Source organism: Hesperophylax consimilis, chromosome 1, assembly GCF_061612785.1.
Source record: "Hesperophylax consimilis isolate HC1 chromosome 1, BYU_Hcon_1.0, whole genome shotgun sequence".
Lineage (NCBI taxonomy): Eukaryota > Metazoa > Arthropoda > Insecta > Trichoptera > Limnephilidae > Hesperophylax > Hesperophylax consimilis.
Window position 1 is genome coordinate 8,098,079 of NC_142836.1, and position 17,540 is coordinate 8,115,618.

The following is a 17,540-nucleotide window of genomic DNA, read 5'->3' on the forward strand; positions in this document are numbered from 1 at the left end:
GTGGCGACATACGACATAAGGCATTGGGCAGCAAAACGTGTCGATACACCCTGTTTACATGTAGTACAACCATGTGGCCATAGTTCCCATGTTGATATAATAGAGAAAGATAACTTGGAAAAAGAAGATAAGTGAGGTACTTGTGAGCACCTAAAAAGATGACAACTAAAGAAAATTAAAACAGGCTCCATTTTAAATAAGTATATTTAAAAAAATTACAGTACACCTCGTTATGTACGCAAACATCTTTCTTAACATACATTTTAACAAACTAATACATGACATAGTGAAAATGAAGATTTTGACTTATTTAATGGTTCACAAGCATTTCTTCAATAGTACATATTCGATAATCTGGTAGAAAACACAATATTTTCAGTAATAAATAGTACATAATAATTTTAACTTTAATAAATAAAAATAAAAAACTAGTAATAATTAACAGTCGATTAGTAAATCTATAGGAATCTTTATATTGAATTCTTAAGAATTACATATTATTTATGCATTAGATTCTTAATATATATATTTATTTGTAAAGAGATGTCCTTTGTAATCAGCTTTTAATGAGATGAAAAATACTTAAAAGAAATGCTGCAAGTAGCCCAAATATATTTGTCATAAATATGACTTGCTTTGAATTCGAATGTAAAAATGTTTCTTGTTTATTTTACTAACAATAAAATATGATAAATTCATGAACAGACTTTGTAAAAAGGTAAGAACTTATTACAAAGCTTTGACTTTGAGTTGCTTCATCTTGGGAGTCTTCTTCTTCAACTGTCTCTTCTGTTCCTTCTTCTCCCAACGGCGCTGCTTATCCGGGTCCTCCTCCTGTAACAAATACATTAAGTTCTAATTCATAGCTCCTCAAACATATTTGTCCTGTGGACCCCTTTCCAAGTTAATCATTTTTCTGTGGACATTGTTGGGGGAAAAAATACATTCAAAATTCGAAGCAGCAAATAAACAATAACGGACAACCAACTACAGTTATATTTTGAATGAAATACTGCCCATCTCCAATACTCCCGCCACAACACAGATCTGATGCACCACGGGAAGTTGATATTCATCAAATGTTTTTTGTCTCTTCTGCACAATTAGATTTTTAGCATTTGAGTAGTATTGTTTATACGTTGAAGATATGTAATTAAGAATATTTTCATAATACATCTATGCATTTTATGTATAATGCATATTTGAGCCTTTTTGGTTGCAAGTGGATATTATTTGAGTCTTTTTTGGTCGTTGATGAATTTTTTTTGTAGGCTTTGAAAGCCCTCATAAACGCATAGTTCAGTAATTTTTCTTCAACATATGAGCCGATCAAATTAGAAATGGCGACTATTTTTGTCTTTTCTGGGGAAACAGGTAATTTTTAGGTGAGTCTATTTCTTTTGCATTAGCTAAGACGACGTTAAAAGAGTGGCTTGTAACGTACATCATTGGAACTCCCTAAGGATGTCGACCCCATGACTCACCACAGTCTCTGTTATGTACGCTGCGTGGAACTTATTTAACGCCGGCTATTATCAGGAATCAGGCAAAACTGATTAGAAAATGGAAATTGAGGCTAGCAACTCACGGCCATAATGCGATCCTTCTCTATCTTCCTCTTTTCCTCTCTCTTCTGAACAGCGAGCTGCTGGCGGGCGGCATGAGTGCTGCGTAGGAAGGCCTCTTCAACCTTTTGACGGTTGCGTTCGGATTTCACGGCAGCCTAAAAAAAAAAACAATATTAGCAAATCGTCACTTTGGTTTGTTGGTCACAAGGTTGTAACTGATTGATTTACCATATTCTGAGTTATGGGGTTCCAAAAATTACAACGTCAATTTCTCCTTACGTCTATAACAATTGCTAAATTTATGGTATGATCTAATATATAGTATTTTAGTTCTTCATTATTTAAACTTTTAAATTGGATGTATATTTTAGATTTTTGAACACCTACACGTGAAGTTAGAACCTTGTTCGATCAGCAAGGACACAATATTTCATTTTACAAGGTTCTAACGTTCCTTTGAACCTTGTTCAACTGACATTATGTTCCTAACTGACAGTCAGAAACAAAATTTGTTTGGATTCAAATGGTGCATTGCCTTTTTGTTTATGAAGTTTTTTGTGTCTTTATTTTTATTATTATTAACCCTTCAGGGCTACTTGACATACTGACCATTATATTTCAAAGACGATTGCAGAAAGTCGTAGAAATTAATTTCTTCTCAATTAAATCCAAATAAATGGGATATTTCTGAACATATCCCAAAACTAAAAACTGTTGAGACAAAATACGCTTTCAATTTTTATTATTAGAAATAAATGCATATTTTTTAAAATATTACAATTTTGAAACCTGATTATAATTACTGATAACGAAAAAAAGTACTATAAATATTAGAGCCACTTCACTTTTTTGTCATTTCATATAAAAATCTATAAAAATAAAAATATTAATTTTCGTTTATTCAAAAGTTCTTCACCGATTGTTTTGAAATTTGGCCACAACATTGCATTAGAATATGTGTTTTTTTAAATACCTATATTATATAGATGTCACTTAAGGCAGGTAAAAACATGTTTTTTAAATGGAGCCATCTGTTAGACGTAAAAGCAACACGCGCTTTTGTTTCTCTATCTGCACAGACTGATGGAGCCACAGCCATGCGTGGAGGGGTACAGCTAGTAATTAATAAAAAAATTACAAATTTTCATAAATTTACCTTAAATTGCTGATGAGTTATTTGTATTTGGCATTATCTTGTCATTGTAGTGCCCAGAAACTTTATTTGAAATGAATTTGGAGGAATAACAAGAAAAAATTATTGCTGTTGAAATTTCTCCTTTTAATTGTTTTTATTGAGAAGCGGAAGTACACATAATTCTCTGACTTTCTGACATCATGATCTTTCTGAAATTGAGGCTATTAAGAAATATAACGGTCAATATGTTAGAGGCCTGACAGGTTAATAATAATGAAAATAAACACACAAAAACTCTGTTAACAAAAAGCAACGCACTTCTCGATTTCAAACCATAACTGTCAGTTAGGAACAAAATGTCAGTTGAACAAGGTTTGAAGGAACGTTAGAACATTCTCAAAAAAAAAATTACAAGTGTCTAATTTAACTTTGGCACATTACTAACTTTGTTAATACTCAACAGAATGACTTCAAAATTATTTTAGATGTTATGTTGATATGAGCTAACCCTTTCCCACTCAAAGGTCATTTTGATCCAAAATGTCAGTTAGAACCTTGTTAAACCATAGTGACGAAATGTGTACATACATATTATGTATCACCGATATATACAGAATTCAAAGCAGTGTCGACAATTACTACAACCGGATAACTCAGGACAGAAAAAATCAACACACTTTTAAAATGTGAATTGTGAAAAGTAATAAAAAAATAATTAAATTGGTTAAATAGGTTAAGTTAGGTTAGGTTAGGTATATAGCCTGTTTTTTCATTACTTCGAATGAATTCATATCACTTTAAAAAAGTGTGCTGTTTTATCACTGTCCTGAGTTGTTATGAAACTTTTACCACGTCTCACCTTTACAACGTGATCTATCCCATCACGCAGTACGTTTTGATACAATGTATTTGTTTTAGTAAAACTTCACGGATCACATATACGACAAGCGGGTAGATAAAGTTAATAATCAGGCTCAAGTAAGAGGGCCATCGGTACCCAGGGAGTACAACATGCAAATAGGATGGTTTGCAATATTCCAGGTAGAATCATGTAAATAGAAAAAGCATTGCTAGCCAAAAGTCCAATATTAATTGAAGAAGGCAGTAAAATGTTCGGAGGCAAGAAATTTTTGGCGTGGAATTCAGCTTTCGGTCATATACACTAAGTGCTATTTTTTTTCTAAAAGATATGTTACTTCAATCTTTCAACTTTGATTATGTTCAACGTGTTTTATCAAGTAGAAGAAATGTTGGAATATCATGATGATTGCTACTGATATTAATTATTGTTAAATCATCATTGAAATATGATTATTTTATTTATTTATAGAGCGGAGACAGTTTACATGTAGTTCCCGTGAGCCCATTGTGCTAGCTCCCATTTTACCTTATTCCTTTAACAGTCACCCGGTCCCTTTTATAAAGTTCACCAGGGTTAATATGTGATGTCTTCTGGTTCCACGGTGTGTCTTCCCAGGTCTCATCTCTCCTTTCCAATTCCCTTTGGTTCCCTGAAGGCCTCACAAGGGAAGAGAGCCTCATCTCTCCTCCCCGTTGCCCTTTGATTCCGTGAAGACTCCACAAGGGAAGAGTTCACGGTGGTGAATTTTTTATTAATATGAATTGTTAAAACTGAACTCAACTGCATAGTCAAAAAACTGTGCCTAGGCAAAAAAATGTTTGAAAAAATTTCTAGGCCATGGTGAAGCCATGTTATAACCATACAAAATTAAGAAATGGATATTAGCATTGTGCAAAAAAAAACTTGTGAATCATATTAATTAACAGCAGTAAATTTTCTTTATGGATAGAATAAGTTTTCTACGTATAAATTATCTGTGTAATAAAGCTTTTATCTCAAAAGAAACAGTACCTCCTTGGAGAGGCGGAATCTCTTGAGCTTCTCCAGCATGTAGAACATGAGCGCCAGCAGCGGCTTCATGGCCTCGCAGCCGCCCTCCACGCCCGCCACTGACACGGGCACCGTCAGGCTCATCATCAGCACACGTTGGCACTCGGGAAGCTTCGTGGAACCAGTCTCCCTAAATAAATATAACACACGTAATAACTATAATTCCATAATTATCTTATGGTTAAGTCCTATAATCATTGTGCTAGCAGTCTGCATATTGATATTGACACTCATAAATGTATAATCTTGGTTTTCAATATTTTTAGGGTTTCTTTCACAGTTATGCGCAGAATTCACACATGGTTCTGTCTCTTTATTCCTGTGACGAACTGACTGGCTCGATCCATCCTCAGATTCATCGGTCCGCTGTCCGTCACAAGTCAATCCTTGTGTGGATTGTTATCCTCATTCACACTCGATGAGCATGACGTTCACGACAATTCCCCGGAATATTTCAAAATTAGCTTGCGTATTTCAACTACAAAACCAAAATTTTATGCTTTTTCCCTTTTCTCTAAAAAGTTTTTTTCCCTAAACATAGAATCACAGTAATATGAGATGCTCGCCGCTCGAATGTCTGGATGTCCGCGTTCGTGTTACCGTCGGCGGATTTACTCAATGGAAAAATCGACTGAGCAGGTCTTTGTGTGATTTCTGCGCATTAGAAGCACATGATCAATCTATAATAAATTTTATTTGAAGTTCCTTTGATATTTCCCTTGAAGAATGTGTAAAATTGATGTAAAATTATCTACACATTTTACATTTGAAAATAGAACATTTTGAAACAATAAGCAACAAATTGAAATTAAAATTATTATGGGTACCTACCTACACAATTTCTAAACTAAAATAAGTGCAAAAATACAGCTATGTGTTAAAAACAAAAAAATAAAATGTAATGGAATTAAACTCACTCAGTCTGTTTGGGTCCGGAGAACTGATCACTGATGTGAATGAATTCGATGAGATGACCATACTTCTCGATGGCGGCACAAACTCTTTGATCAAGCAGTGCCTGACTAGATTCTACGAGTTCAGACAGAATGGAGAAGGAATCTGGCAGGCCGCAGCGGTCGCCAGAACGCTTCTCACCACAGAAGACGCTCTGGAAAATAAATTTTAAAAATAAAATAAAGGTAGACAGTTTTTTGTACTGTACAATTCTGACTGACTCAAGGAAACTTACTATGGAAATGAAAATTAATGATGAAGTGTGACTTTTTTAATATTAAATCAGTCCATAAAAGGTTTTCTACAGAGGCCAAAAAAGATGTAGTCAGGTACTTGACACTGTGAGTGTAAAGTGAGACAGATGTATGTATTATAGTTGTATAAAAGCCCATGTTTTAGTTTGATCTCCCTCACATCTCAGCTCGTAATTAGGAAACATGTATTCGTAATCTTTATACTCGGTTAACCATAAACAAAGTAATCAATCTCAGAGTATCATTTATACGAATAATCCAGAACCTTATATGTACATATTTACTAATAGTGGTACAGCCTACACCCATAGTATAAAAGTTTGACAAAAGGTTTTCAAAGACAAGTGAAATAGGGAGTAAATAAAAAGAAAGAGATTCCTTACCAAATCGGCCATGTCCTTGCCCAATTTAGCGGCCATCTTCTTCTGTGCCACGCAAAGAACAAATTGGTCCATGTCATCTTTTCCTAAATCAACTCTAATCAATAAATTGTCTAATGTGGGCCTGACCAGACCGATCCCTAAGTGTACCAAGTCTTGTCTCTGAAACAGAAAATAACAATAATAAGTATTTCAGAAAACAAAATTAAAGTCTACTACTATTGACTGAGCATAGCAAAGTACTCTTTTAATCGACCATTTGGCATTTCATCTGTCTGTAAATTTTTTGTTTTGTTCCAGTTCCGGTTCAAGATGGTAGCCGATGGTACTGCCTTTTTATCCCGCCGGGGTTTGCATGATCATGGTTCCTACTGCGAGCTGTCATATTGGAATAATCAGTATTATGGTACCTCCGGCCTGAAGAATGTTTGAAAAAAGAATTGAACATACAAACATTTTTTTGGACAAATTTTATAATTCCATATTTGAATTTTTTTTAAATGTTACGTAAAATGTCTATGGTTTATAATTAAGAGATAGGTATTTAAGTACCTACTCAACAAATCTTATGATCTCAGATGAAATTTTGGTTTTGATTTATTAAATAAGAGAAAATCTTATTTCAAGTCTGTTTACAGAATTAGTAGTATTCTTTAACATGCATTAATTATTGGGTCAAAAAACAGTACCCTGATTATTATTAGGTAGTTGGGTTTGGGTTCATACCTTGATCAGTTTGAGAGTGAGGAGCATGCCTTCACAGCAAGTTCTCCCACTACACCACATGGTGTAACAGTGCTCTGCTTCTTTTCTCCATCCTCCTGCCTCGCCACCCCCTTCTTCACCTAACAAAGTAAAATCACAAAGATTAATCATCTGAAACATCATTTCAAAGAATCTCAACATAAGCTTTTAACGGCCTGAATTCCAGCGTATCCTAGCGGATATTGTGATAGGAGCTCAACCGCATATGATTCAGATTTATTGTATTTTGTACTATAAAAAATGCTTCCAGCAAACTAAAATATATTTTATTCACTTGGCAAGGAATAAACATTTCTTAATATTATTCTATCTATAAAAAAACAAGCCACGATGCATATATTTAATAAACAGTCATAATGTATAAACAAAAATTGTCCTGTTATAACTTCAAAATAGCATAAAGTTGGCAACAATGGTTCACGAAGTTGCCATTCTCTAAATTGAGCAAAGTTGCCAGATGTAGATATGAAGCAATAAAATATGAATAAAGATTTTGCTCACCGACTAGTGTGAAGTTATCCTGCAGCATGGGGCGGTGCAGGTTGCTGAATGCCGTGGCGATGGAGAGGTTCTTGGAGCGGCCGGTCAGGAAGTTTACAGCATAGATCAGCAGCCCCACGGCCAGCAGGCACTCAGCCCAGTAGGCCTCCCAGCGGGCCCTCACCATGATGGGGACCTACCAGAAATATTATTAAATTAAAGAATTTTTTCGTGAAACTATAGATACTCAGAAAATACATTGCCTAGTAAGGTAACGGAAATGTATAAGATTTTTAAAAAAAGTAATCGCCAGGTTGCCGGCAATGAAAGCTTAGTCCGAAAAATAATACGTAAAGGTATGTTTTGAAATAATAGTTCAAAAGTCATTATTGGACATTGGATTGTAATATGCATTTTTATTTGAATATATATTTTTTTTTTTTTATATAGGAGACGGTTGAAGTAAGGTTCCCGTAAGCACTTAGGCCATAGGCCCATTGTGCTATCTCCCATTTTACCTGATTCCTTTAACAGTAATCCGGTCCCTTATTAAAGTTCACCAGGGTTGTCATTGGATATGTGGCTATGTCTTCTGGTTCTACAATGTGTCTTCCCAGGTATCTGAGCCTTGTTTCCAACAGGGCGGGACATTGGCACCAAAGGTGAATCGGAGTCTCTTCATCCTCTTCACATTTTCTGCATCTGTTGGGTGCCCTTTCCCATTCTTCCCAGTGCCGGGATTTGACCTTTCAATGTGTATTTTGGTGTGGCAAACTGCTACTCCTACGGCTGGCTTGGATCCCGCAAGTGGTGCTTTTGCCCCTTACCTTGCTAGTCCATCAGCCCTCCTGGTTCTCATTCCTTTATGTCCTGGTACCCATATCAGGGTTATTTTATTGATGGTAGCAAGTTCTTCAAGAATAGTCTTGCATTCCATCACCATCTTAGCTTGAAATACAGTGCAATGTGTTCCTAGAGGTATACTAAGTTCCCTCTTGGAACACTGTAAACAGACCCCGGCCCCAGTTCTTTCCTCCATCTTGGACCCATCTGTGAACCAGATTAGTTCCTGTTTATGGCTATTTCTTCCTTGTGGGGTACGTCACTCTAAAGAGCTGTCTGAAGAAGTATTCAGCTTGTTTGCCATCCTGCCTCATTCAAGCTGTTGGACTAGTCGTCATCAGCATTGTTCCGATCTCCGTGTGACTGTTTTTGGGCAACTCACCTCTCCATTGTGTCCATTGCCACCCCCTCTATTTCTAAGTTTGGTGGGTGTACATTCTGCAGCACTCCATGGCTGGTATTGGAGTGGTTCGCATGGCTCCTGTGATTCCTCTGCATGCAAGTCCCTCTATGTGGTATTTGCATAAAAAATGTATATTTGGGCTCTTTTAATCAATTCAGAGCGCTGTTTAGGTGATTTTATTTTGGAAAACGGCTTTATAAAAATCGTTTAACAATTTTATTATTACTAGTAGTTCTGTGAACAGTAGACTTCGCTACAAAAGTATGTTCCAAATTTTTTCTCATTCAATAAATTAAATCATAAGATTTGTAAGTATGTACTTGAATACCTACCTACATATTATTTAATATACTTTATGTAGTGTGTAGGTAGGTACCATTATATTGAAAAAAATGCAAATAAGTAAGTCCAAATAAATATGATGATTTCACATTTGAAAAAAGAATCTTTACTGAATCATTAAAACGGCCACCATCTTGAAACGGAACGTACGTAAATTTACAGATAGACAAATTGCCAAACGGTTCGGAGTTTTTTTTTTATTATCAATATAAAGTTGTTTTACAAGTGTTTTTCGATATCTGTCTTACTAGGATATACCTGTGTCGAGACAGACAGTTAAAACAGTACTTCGCAATGCCAACTAACTAACTAACTAACTAACCATCACGCCGTTTCCCCGCAGGGGTAGGCAGAGAGGACGGACCGCCAAACAACTCGGTCTTGGCACACACTCCTTGCCTCATTCACATTCATACATCGTCTCATACATACTCTTCTATTATTCTGACTCTTGACATGGCCCGACTCGAGTATCTGATTCACTTGATCGTGCCATGTCTTCCTCGGGCGTCCCCGACTTCTGCTACCATTCACATTTGCATCATATATCCTCCTTACACTCCTATCTTCGCTCATTCGCTCTACATGCCCAAACCATCTAAGCGTCCCTTTCTTAATCTTACTCATTACGCTTACATCAGCCTTGCACTCTTTGCGGATCTCCACATTCCTCACACGATCAAACATGGTTTTACCACACATACGCCTCAGGGATCTCATTTCAACCGCATTTAATCTACTTTCATCCTTTCTTTGCCAGTTCCATGCCTCACTTCCATACATCAAGGTAGGTACCAGCACTCCGTTGTGGACTGCTAACTTCGCTTCTTTGGACAATTTTTTGTTAGCGCCTACGGCGTTTAGTCCTCCATTAACGGAATTACCTGCATTTACCCTTCTTTCGATATCTCTGTCAGCCTTCCCATCTCTCGTAAACATACTTCCTAAATACACAAACTCATCCACCTGCTCCAAGTATTCCCCATTCACAATTATATTGCACACTGTTTTCGTACTCTCTCTTTCAAACACCATTACTTTAGACTTACTTACATTCATCATTAACTCATTCTTCATGCATACTTCGTTCATCCTAGACACGAGAGACTGTAGATCATCTATACTATTAGCAATCAGCACCGCATCATCAGCATACAACAGGCAACATACTTTAAAATTATTCAAATTCGCGCCCAATCCCACCTCTTTCAATTCTTGCATACAATTATCCATGTATAGATTGAATAACCACGGTGACATTACGCAGCCTTGTTTAACACCTTTTGTGATATCAAACCACCCCGTAAAACCACCGTTTACCCTAACACATGCAACGCTTCCCTCATACAGAGACGCAATTGCCTGAATCAGATTCGTATTCACTCCATACTTGGACAACACCTTCCATAGCTTTTTCCTGTCGACTCGGTCGTATGCTTTTTGTAAATCTACAAAGGCACAGAAAAGTTTCTGGTTTTTTGCCAGAAACTTCTCAGTGAGCATACGCAATGAGAAGATCTGGTCCATGCACCCCCTTCCACTCATGAAAGCACCTTGCACATCCCATATTTTATCCTTTGTTTCCTTTCTTACTCTTTCAATCAAAATTCTACCATACAGCTTGCCAACTGAACTAAGCAGGCTAATAGCCCTATGATTCCCACATTCCATACGTGACCCTTTACCTTTGTATAATGGCATGATCACAGCCCTTCTCCAATCTAAAGGCGTGTAACCTTCCTTTAAACATTGGTTAAAAAGATTGCACAACCATGTGAGAATTACACGGCTACCTCCTTTAAAATATTCAGCAGCAATATTGTCAAACCCAACAGCCTTACCATTCTTCATACATTTAATCGAGCTTTCTATCTCATCCATGCTAATTTCGGTAACATTCACTCCATCGTCATTCATATCTGATTCGCCACTGGAATCACTGTCATTCACTTCGCTTTCGAAGACTTCCTCGAAATAATTCATCCATCTCTCTTTTATTTTTTCCTCATTCGTCAACATTTTTCCATCTTTTGATTTTATCACTTTCATGCTTCCGTTTTCTGGGCCACTCCGGGACCTTTTGACTTCTTTCCAAAACAACTTAATGTTTTCTTGGAAATGGTTTGTCATTTTCATTCCTTCTTCCTCTTCCAGGCGTTTCTTTCGTTCTTTCACTCCAACTCTTACTTTTTTCTTACATTCCTTATATACTTCTTTCGCTCGATACTTCTCTTCGCTGGAAGCACTGCCAGCCGCAATCAGACACAACCATGCTTTCTTCTTTTCTGAGACCAGTGCTTTAATCTCATCATCCCACCATGCATCACCTTTCTTCCTACCTTGCGTACTTATTCCACAAACCTCCCTAGCAGATTCACAAAGACACACTTTTATGTGGTTCCATGTTTCGTCTATGCTTAGACCATCCATTTCCTTCGCATTCAATCTTATCTCTGCACAATTTACATACTTACTTCTCACATTATCGTTTTGCAGTTTTTCTATTTTGACTCTTGTCGGAGCTGGTACCGTTTTCACTTTAGAGCGCCAACCGCGAAAGAGGTTTACTCTCGACACTACAAGAAAGTGGTCAGTTTCGACCTCAGCCCCTCTGAAAACTCTTGTGTCCTCGGTAACAGCTCTCAACCTAGAGTCAATTACTACAAAATCAATAATTGACCTCTCATTTCCTCTTTCCCACGTATATTGGTGGATACCTTTATGATCGAAGAAAGTATTCGACACAAACAGGTTCCACTCTAAACATACTTCAAGCATTCTGTTCCCGTTGTCATTCGTTCTTTTATCCCCAAACATACCTAAGACCGAATCAAATCCGTCACGTCTAATTCCCACCCACCCATTCAAATCGCCTGCCATTATAATCCTTTCGTTCATATTTTTTAGTCTCATTACAACATTCACACCAGTCCAAAAATCATCTTTCACTTCATCGCTTTCAGAATTAACAGGGGCGTAGCAAATAACAAGAAACACCCTTGTCAAACCGATTTTAAATCTGATCCACATTATTCTCGGACTTACACATTCATACTGCAACATACATTCAATCATTCTGGGAGACAGTAGCGCTGCAACACCTTGACAAGCCCTCTCCGTATCTGGTCTCCCAGACCAAATGACGAGCCTATCATTATGCTGCATTGTACCGCTACCTTTTTTCATACTCTCTGTTATACAAAGTACGTCCAAACATTTGCTCACCATAGTATCACACAGTTCGTTCATCTTTCTTTCCATTCCTCCTCTAATGTTCCATGTACCAATTCGACATTGATCACGTTCCGTCCTCCTCTTTGCGCCACCGAAGGGTTGGCGATGTGATGGATAGCGAACCTCATCGACATCTTTGTCGGCCATTCCCTTCCAAGTACTACTTAAACATCTTAATTATACAACTTATCATATCGTTACACAATTAATGAATATTTCGATCAACGACTGCTATTTTCCCAATGATAGAAACTCTGTCACCATACAACAAAGCAATAAGTCTCCATACTAATGAAGAAACAATATGTTGTATGCGTATAATAAAACAGCACAATCGCGAGTACAGTTTATACAAAAAAAAGTTAATTTCTGTAAAATACTTTACCTTTGTGATGGTGATCTTCGGCTGTTCTTGATTAGGCTGATTGGGCAAACCATCATCAGCAAAACCTTCAAACTCCTCAGGATCTTGGAAATGCTCAAACTCATTGTCTTCATCCTGCAAAATAAGCCATTGGGAGAAGTAAATATCGGGTATAATCAAGGAATATAAATGATTGTGATAAGCTGATGTTTCTGATGAGAGATAATATAACAAATATTTTGTAGGAGATTAAGGGCAGAATCCTTAGTAATCGAATAAACAGTAAATCCATGACCCCTATGAATATATAGCATGTTTTTGAATGAGCATAATGTATTGTTTTTTACATCACTAGTAGTTACTACCCAGCTTTGTCATCACTAGTAGTTTCAAGATTCTTTTTTTGAAATATTTTTTTTCTGTTGTACAAATAAAAAACATAGAATAAACTAATAGCATCTCTCCTTATTTTTTATAAGTGTTTAAAGATATATTTTGAAACTCTATTCTTATTTATCAAAATGGCGTTGCAATACGAAAATAATTATGTTAACATAGAAGTTCGAAACTTTAAAAATAATAAATAAATATCCTTGGTATTACGTGTTCACCCAAAGATGGCACTAGATTAGTCTATTAGGCTACCCATAGATAGTGTTAGCTGTCAAGAATAATAGGATAATAAATAAGGTGAGAACTTCAAAGTCTGGGTCTAGTTTTGTTTAAGCCAGAGTATTATTGATTAAGAGAGTTAATGAAAAAACACCAGGGATACAATAGAATTTAAAAAACATATTCTCTGGTTTATACGATTATGTATTATTTACATTACCAAAAGTCATGCTGTGGCTCGGCGCGTAATACACCCCAATGTGAAAAATATTCTACAGGACACAGAAAAAACCAATTTTGAAGCAGGAAAGATGGATCTATTTATTTATATTAATAATGTACACAATAAATAAAAAGCCATTGGAGATTCTTCTCATTTTCCTGCTTCAAAATTTTTTTTTTCACATTGGAGCTATCATGCGTCCAGCGACGATATTTAAGTCCTTATCTATTCTTATCTACATCATAGAATCAACACTCCCTAGGCCAAGTTTTACATAAAAACACATTTAAATATATCTGATTTCTAATGTATATTTGACTGAGTTATTTGAATTGAATCATTTATTTCTTCATAGTAATCAACCAAGAAGTTAGGTTAGGTCTGTAAAAATGATTGTGGCAGTTAAAAGCCAAATGATTACTTTTAATTCAACAGGAGAGGAAAATAATATGTACAATTTTCATAATATCAGGAAACAACAATAAAAAGGGCAGTCTTATGACATAACTACTAGCTTAGAAGTTGAAGAGGAACTTAAATAACAGAAATGTCTTTTGAAATATGTGTTATTTGGTTTGATTAAGATATTTTGGCTGTAAGCCATGGATATCTTTATAGCGAAATATTATAATTTGAATCTTTTGAATATCTTACCTCAACAAGAATGTCATCATCCCCATCGTCCACATTAATAAACTGTGGCGGCTGCTGCTGTTGCTGCTGCGACGGAATGCCAGAGGCCAGGTCCTCGTCAGCATCAAACTGCTCAAACTCAGCAAACTCATTATCCTCCAGGAGGCCTCCGTCGTCCAGACCCCCTCCGGCTGCCACCAGAAGACAGCACCCCGTCAGCAGCAGGGCTGCGGTTAGTAGGCGCATTGTGCCTGACTTACTGCTTCTACAATAAAAAATATTACATTAGTTAACTCTTCAAATGCATGATGTTTCAGTCTCTACGCGGCACTTTTTCATTGATACATGTTCCCAAGACAACTATTGTGACTTACATTACAACAGGTTAAACAAAACAAAGTACATAATATTGAAGTTTAAATTTCAGAGTGAAAGCGGGATCCATATAATAATACGCTACATTGATAAAGCTGAGTCAGGAGTTTGTAAAATTTATTCAAATCACAGGTCCAAACCAAAGTCCAATCAAAACATATCAACAGGGTAAATTGAGAATAATCAAACAAGTCACACAAAAATTTGTTCAGTGTGTAAAGATCGGACTAATCCATCTAAATTGATATAATTTTTGCTCTGTTATAATATATATGGATACCTACATAATACTTAAATAAATATATATGTAAGTATTATATAGTATTTTAACGAATTCATCAAATTTCAAAGATATTTTTTTAAGTTCTGTTATATTTCAATTCTGTGAAATTATTGGCCAATAATGATATAATAACTGAACCTGAATAGAAGCTTTACAGAACTTGAAAATTAACTTTGAAATTGATTAATTTTTCAAATTCTGTGAAACAACCCGTCCTTTGAGTTTATCACTTTATTGATAGATGAACAACGAATGTTAGTAGCTAGCAAGTATTCAATTAGATCAAATCAATTTATAAATTGAATCAATCTCAAAAAAATACGAAATTCTTGATGACGTTCGACACAAATGTTGGGTACTTTCTCAATGTAATCTAATTAGCATCACGACAGTTTTTGCGTAAAGATATATTTGCAAGTAATTGAGTGGATTAAATATATCAACATTTTGTGTTATTTTGAGAGCACTTGATAGGCTTTATCACAAAACGTAAGTAATGTCAAGATTTAGAGGTTATTTTAAGATTCATAACCCAATTGAAATTTTCCCTCTATGCGTACTTTGAGTTAGCTCTCCTACTCTAAATTAATTTAAAAATGCAGGTAATAAATACGTACCATAACCTTAAATATAAGCTGAAGGATTATTTGTGTATTGAAAACTTCAACAAATTTAATTTACGTATAAATATTCCGATTAGTTTCCCAATTTCTCCCATTTATCAAAGTGCTGCCAATCTAGGCATATGAAAATTGCCACACTAAGAAAATCGACATGTGACAATTTAATATTATGTAATTTTTTCGTGAAACGTTATTACAATATCTTCTTTTAAACTATCATCAATCAAAATTAATTATTATTGGCAACAGTTATGAAACATTTTATCCGAATACGACTTTCGCTTCTGTTATTTCAATATTATTGCTCTAAATTCTAATATTTTTATTTTTATATGTGTGCGTTCTATTATTCCATTTCATGCACCTACTCAATGTAAAACATGGACCAAAAAATCCAGAGCATTAGTGCGATTTTGCATGAATGGCAATGAAGCCAAATCTAGGGTGAGGGGAAATTGCCGTGCAGCCATTTGTATGACAAAAATTTAAGTGGGTTTAGGCATTTTTCATACAACTTCCCCCGCCCCGCGGCTTCATTTTCTTCTCGGATAGCTCCGTTCAGAGCTTTTTAGGCTCATGACGTAAAAGCCCAATGGGTGTATAAGAGTAAATAAATTCGGTGCCTAACCTTTACGATGTTAAAAAATATTATGCAATGATTTTAATCGGTGCTTACTCGTATAATAGAATACGTTCAAGGTTAGTAGAAAAGTAAGATATATTTTCTATGAACCTTGAGATACATTGTTAAAACTTGCGTAATCGAACCTGCATTCTATACAAGTCAGCTTGTGTAAAATTCATCGGGTTTCGATTATTATACCTTTCCTGGAATAATTTTTACTAGTTATGTTTACAATCTTGTAGGCCTAGTAGTCCTATGGCTGAGCCATTTAACCATATTATTTGAGAAAAGCATATTGTACTAAAATAATTAACTATATTACTTCCTCCATCAGATTTAAATAATATGACATGTAGAATCTGGACACGGAATCAACTATTTATATATATTTGAAAAAAATAAATAAATATACAGAATTCCGCTGCACGTTTAGTGGTGGACGGCTGCGCGGCCCTTTTCATACAATAATTAAATTTAAATTTGAGGCCAAAATACCCAACAAAACTGAAAATATTTTTTTTTTAATAAAAGGGATAGCAAATATTTTAAATATAGAAATAAGGGCTATTAAAAAAAATAATTTTGGGTGATTTGAGAGACAACTTTGGAATTTTTTGAAAGTTTATTGTAATCATTTTAAAAAATATAAACGCGAAGGTTAAGGTTCAGTTAAAGTAATTTAATTGTTATCGTGAAGTTATTATTGACGGCTTTTTTTTAAATTTTGTGGGCTTCTTAATTATTTAACCTAATTTAAATTGCATTTTTATGTAATATTTTAGTCCCTGAGGTTTTATCAAAAGAGTGATTGGTTTATTTTAAGTTTAGTGTTCTCCAATATTAGCGGTTAAACATAAGAAATGCATGAGAATAAAAAACATATCGACTTTTGACGCCGCCATGCAAAGTACAGCGCTTGTTGAAATAAAATACATGCTCCTTGTGACGTCATACATACACTTCACAGATTTGAGGATAAAAAATTAACATTATTTTAACAAAAACTAACTACAGCAATACAAATATATACTGGTGTTTTTGAGGACTGGAGTTTTCATGTTGAAATCAAGTGTTATTTTTTTAAGCCTGCGTGCAGCGGAATTCGGCAAATTTACCGAAATAATTTAGCTTTATTTCTGAACAAAGCAATTATTGTACATAGTAATATACAAATCCAACTGTGAAAAACTTCAACCAATTTACGTAATTATTAAAAATATTCAGATCATAGTTTCCAAATTCGCCTTTATCAAAGTGCCGCCAATCGAGGCACAAGAAATTGCCATACTAAAAAAAATCATCATTCAAGCGGGAAATTTGAAATAACTCAATGATTTGATGAAAATCGACAGAATCTTCTTTCAAACTATTATTAACGCTTCAATATGATTAAATTGATTACTGGAACTAATTATTTAATATGTTTATCCAAACACTACATTTACTTCTGTAATATCAAGATTATTCCTTCAAATTCAAGTATTATTATTGTTAATATATTTTTTTGTGCGTTCTATTTATTCAATAACCTT

At 35.2% G+C, this 17,540-nt stretch overlaps 1 protein-coding gene across 1 annotated transcript; it reads right to left on the reverse strand.

The window, feature by feature from the left end:
• Positions 1-312: 312 nt before the first annotated feature.
• On the reverse strand, positions 313-15,514 carry LOC149426213 (PAT complex subunit CCDC47). Its single transcript, XM_089636036.1, has 10 exons — positions 15,378-15,514; positions 14,124-14,367; positions 12,656-12,769; positions 7,470-7,644; positions 6,930-7,048; positions 6,207-6,365; positions 5,533-5,723; positions 4,577-4,745; positions 1,589-1,723; positions 313-834 (listed from the first exon to the last, which is right to left on the reverse strand). Exons 2-10 carry the CDS (start codon positions 14,346-14,348, stop codon positions 730-732), a joined length of 1,392 nt encoding a protein of 463 aa, XP_089492162.1. The 5' UTR covers positions 14,349-14,367; positions 15,378-15,514; the 3' UTR covers positions 313-729.
• Positions 15,515-17,540: the final 2,026 nt, after the last annotated feature.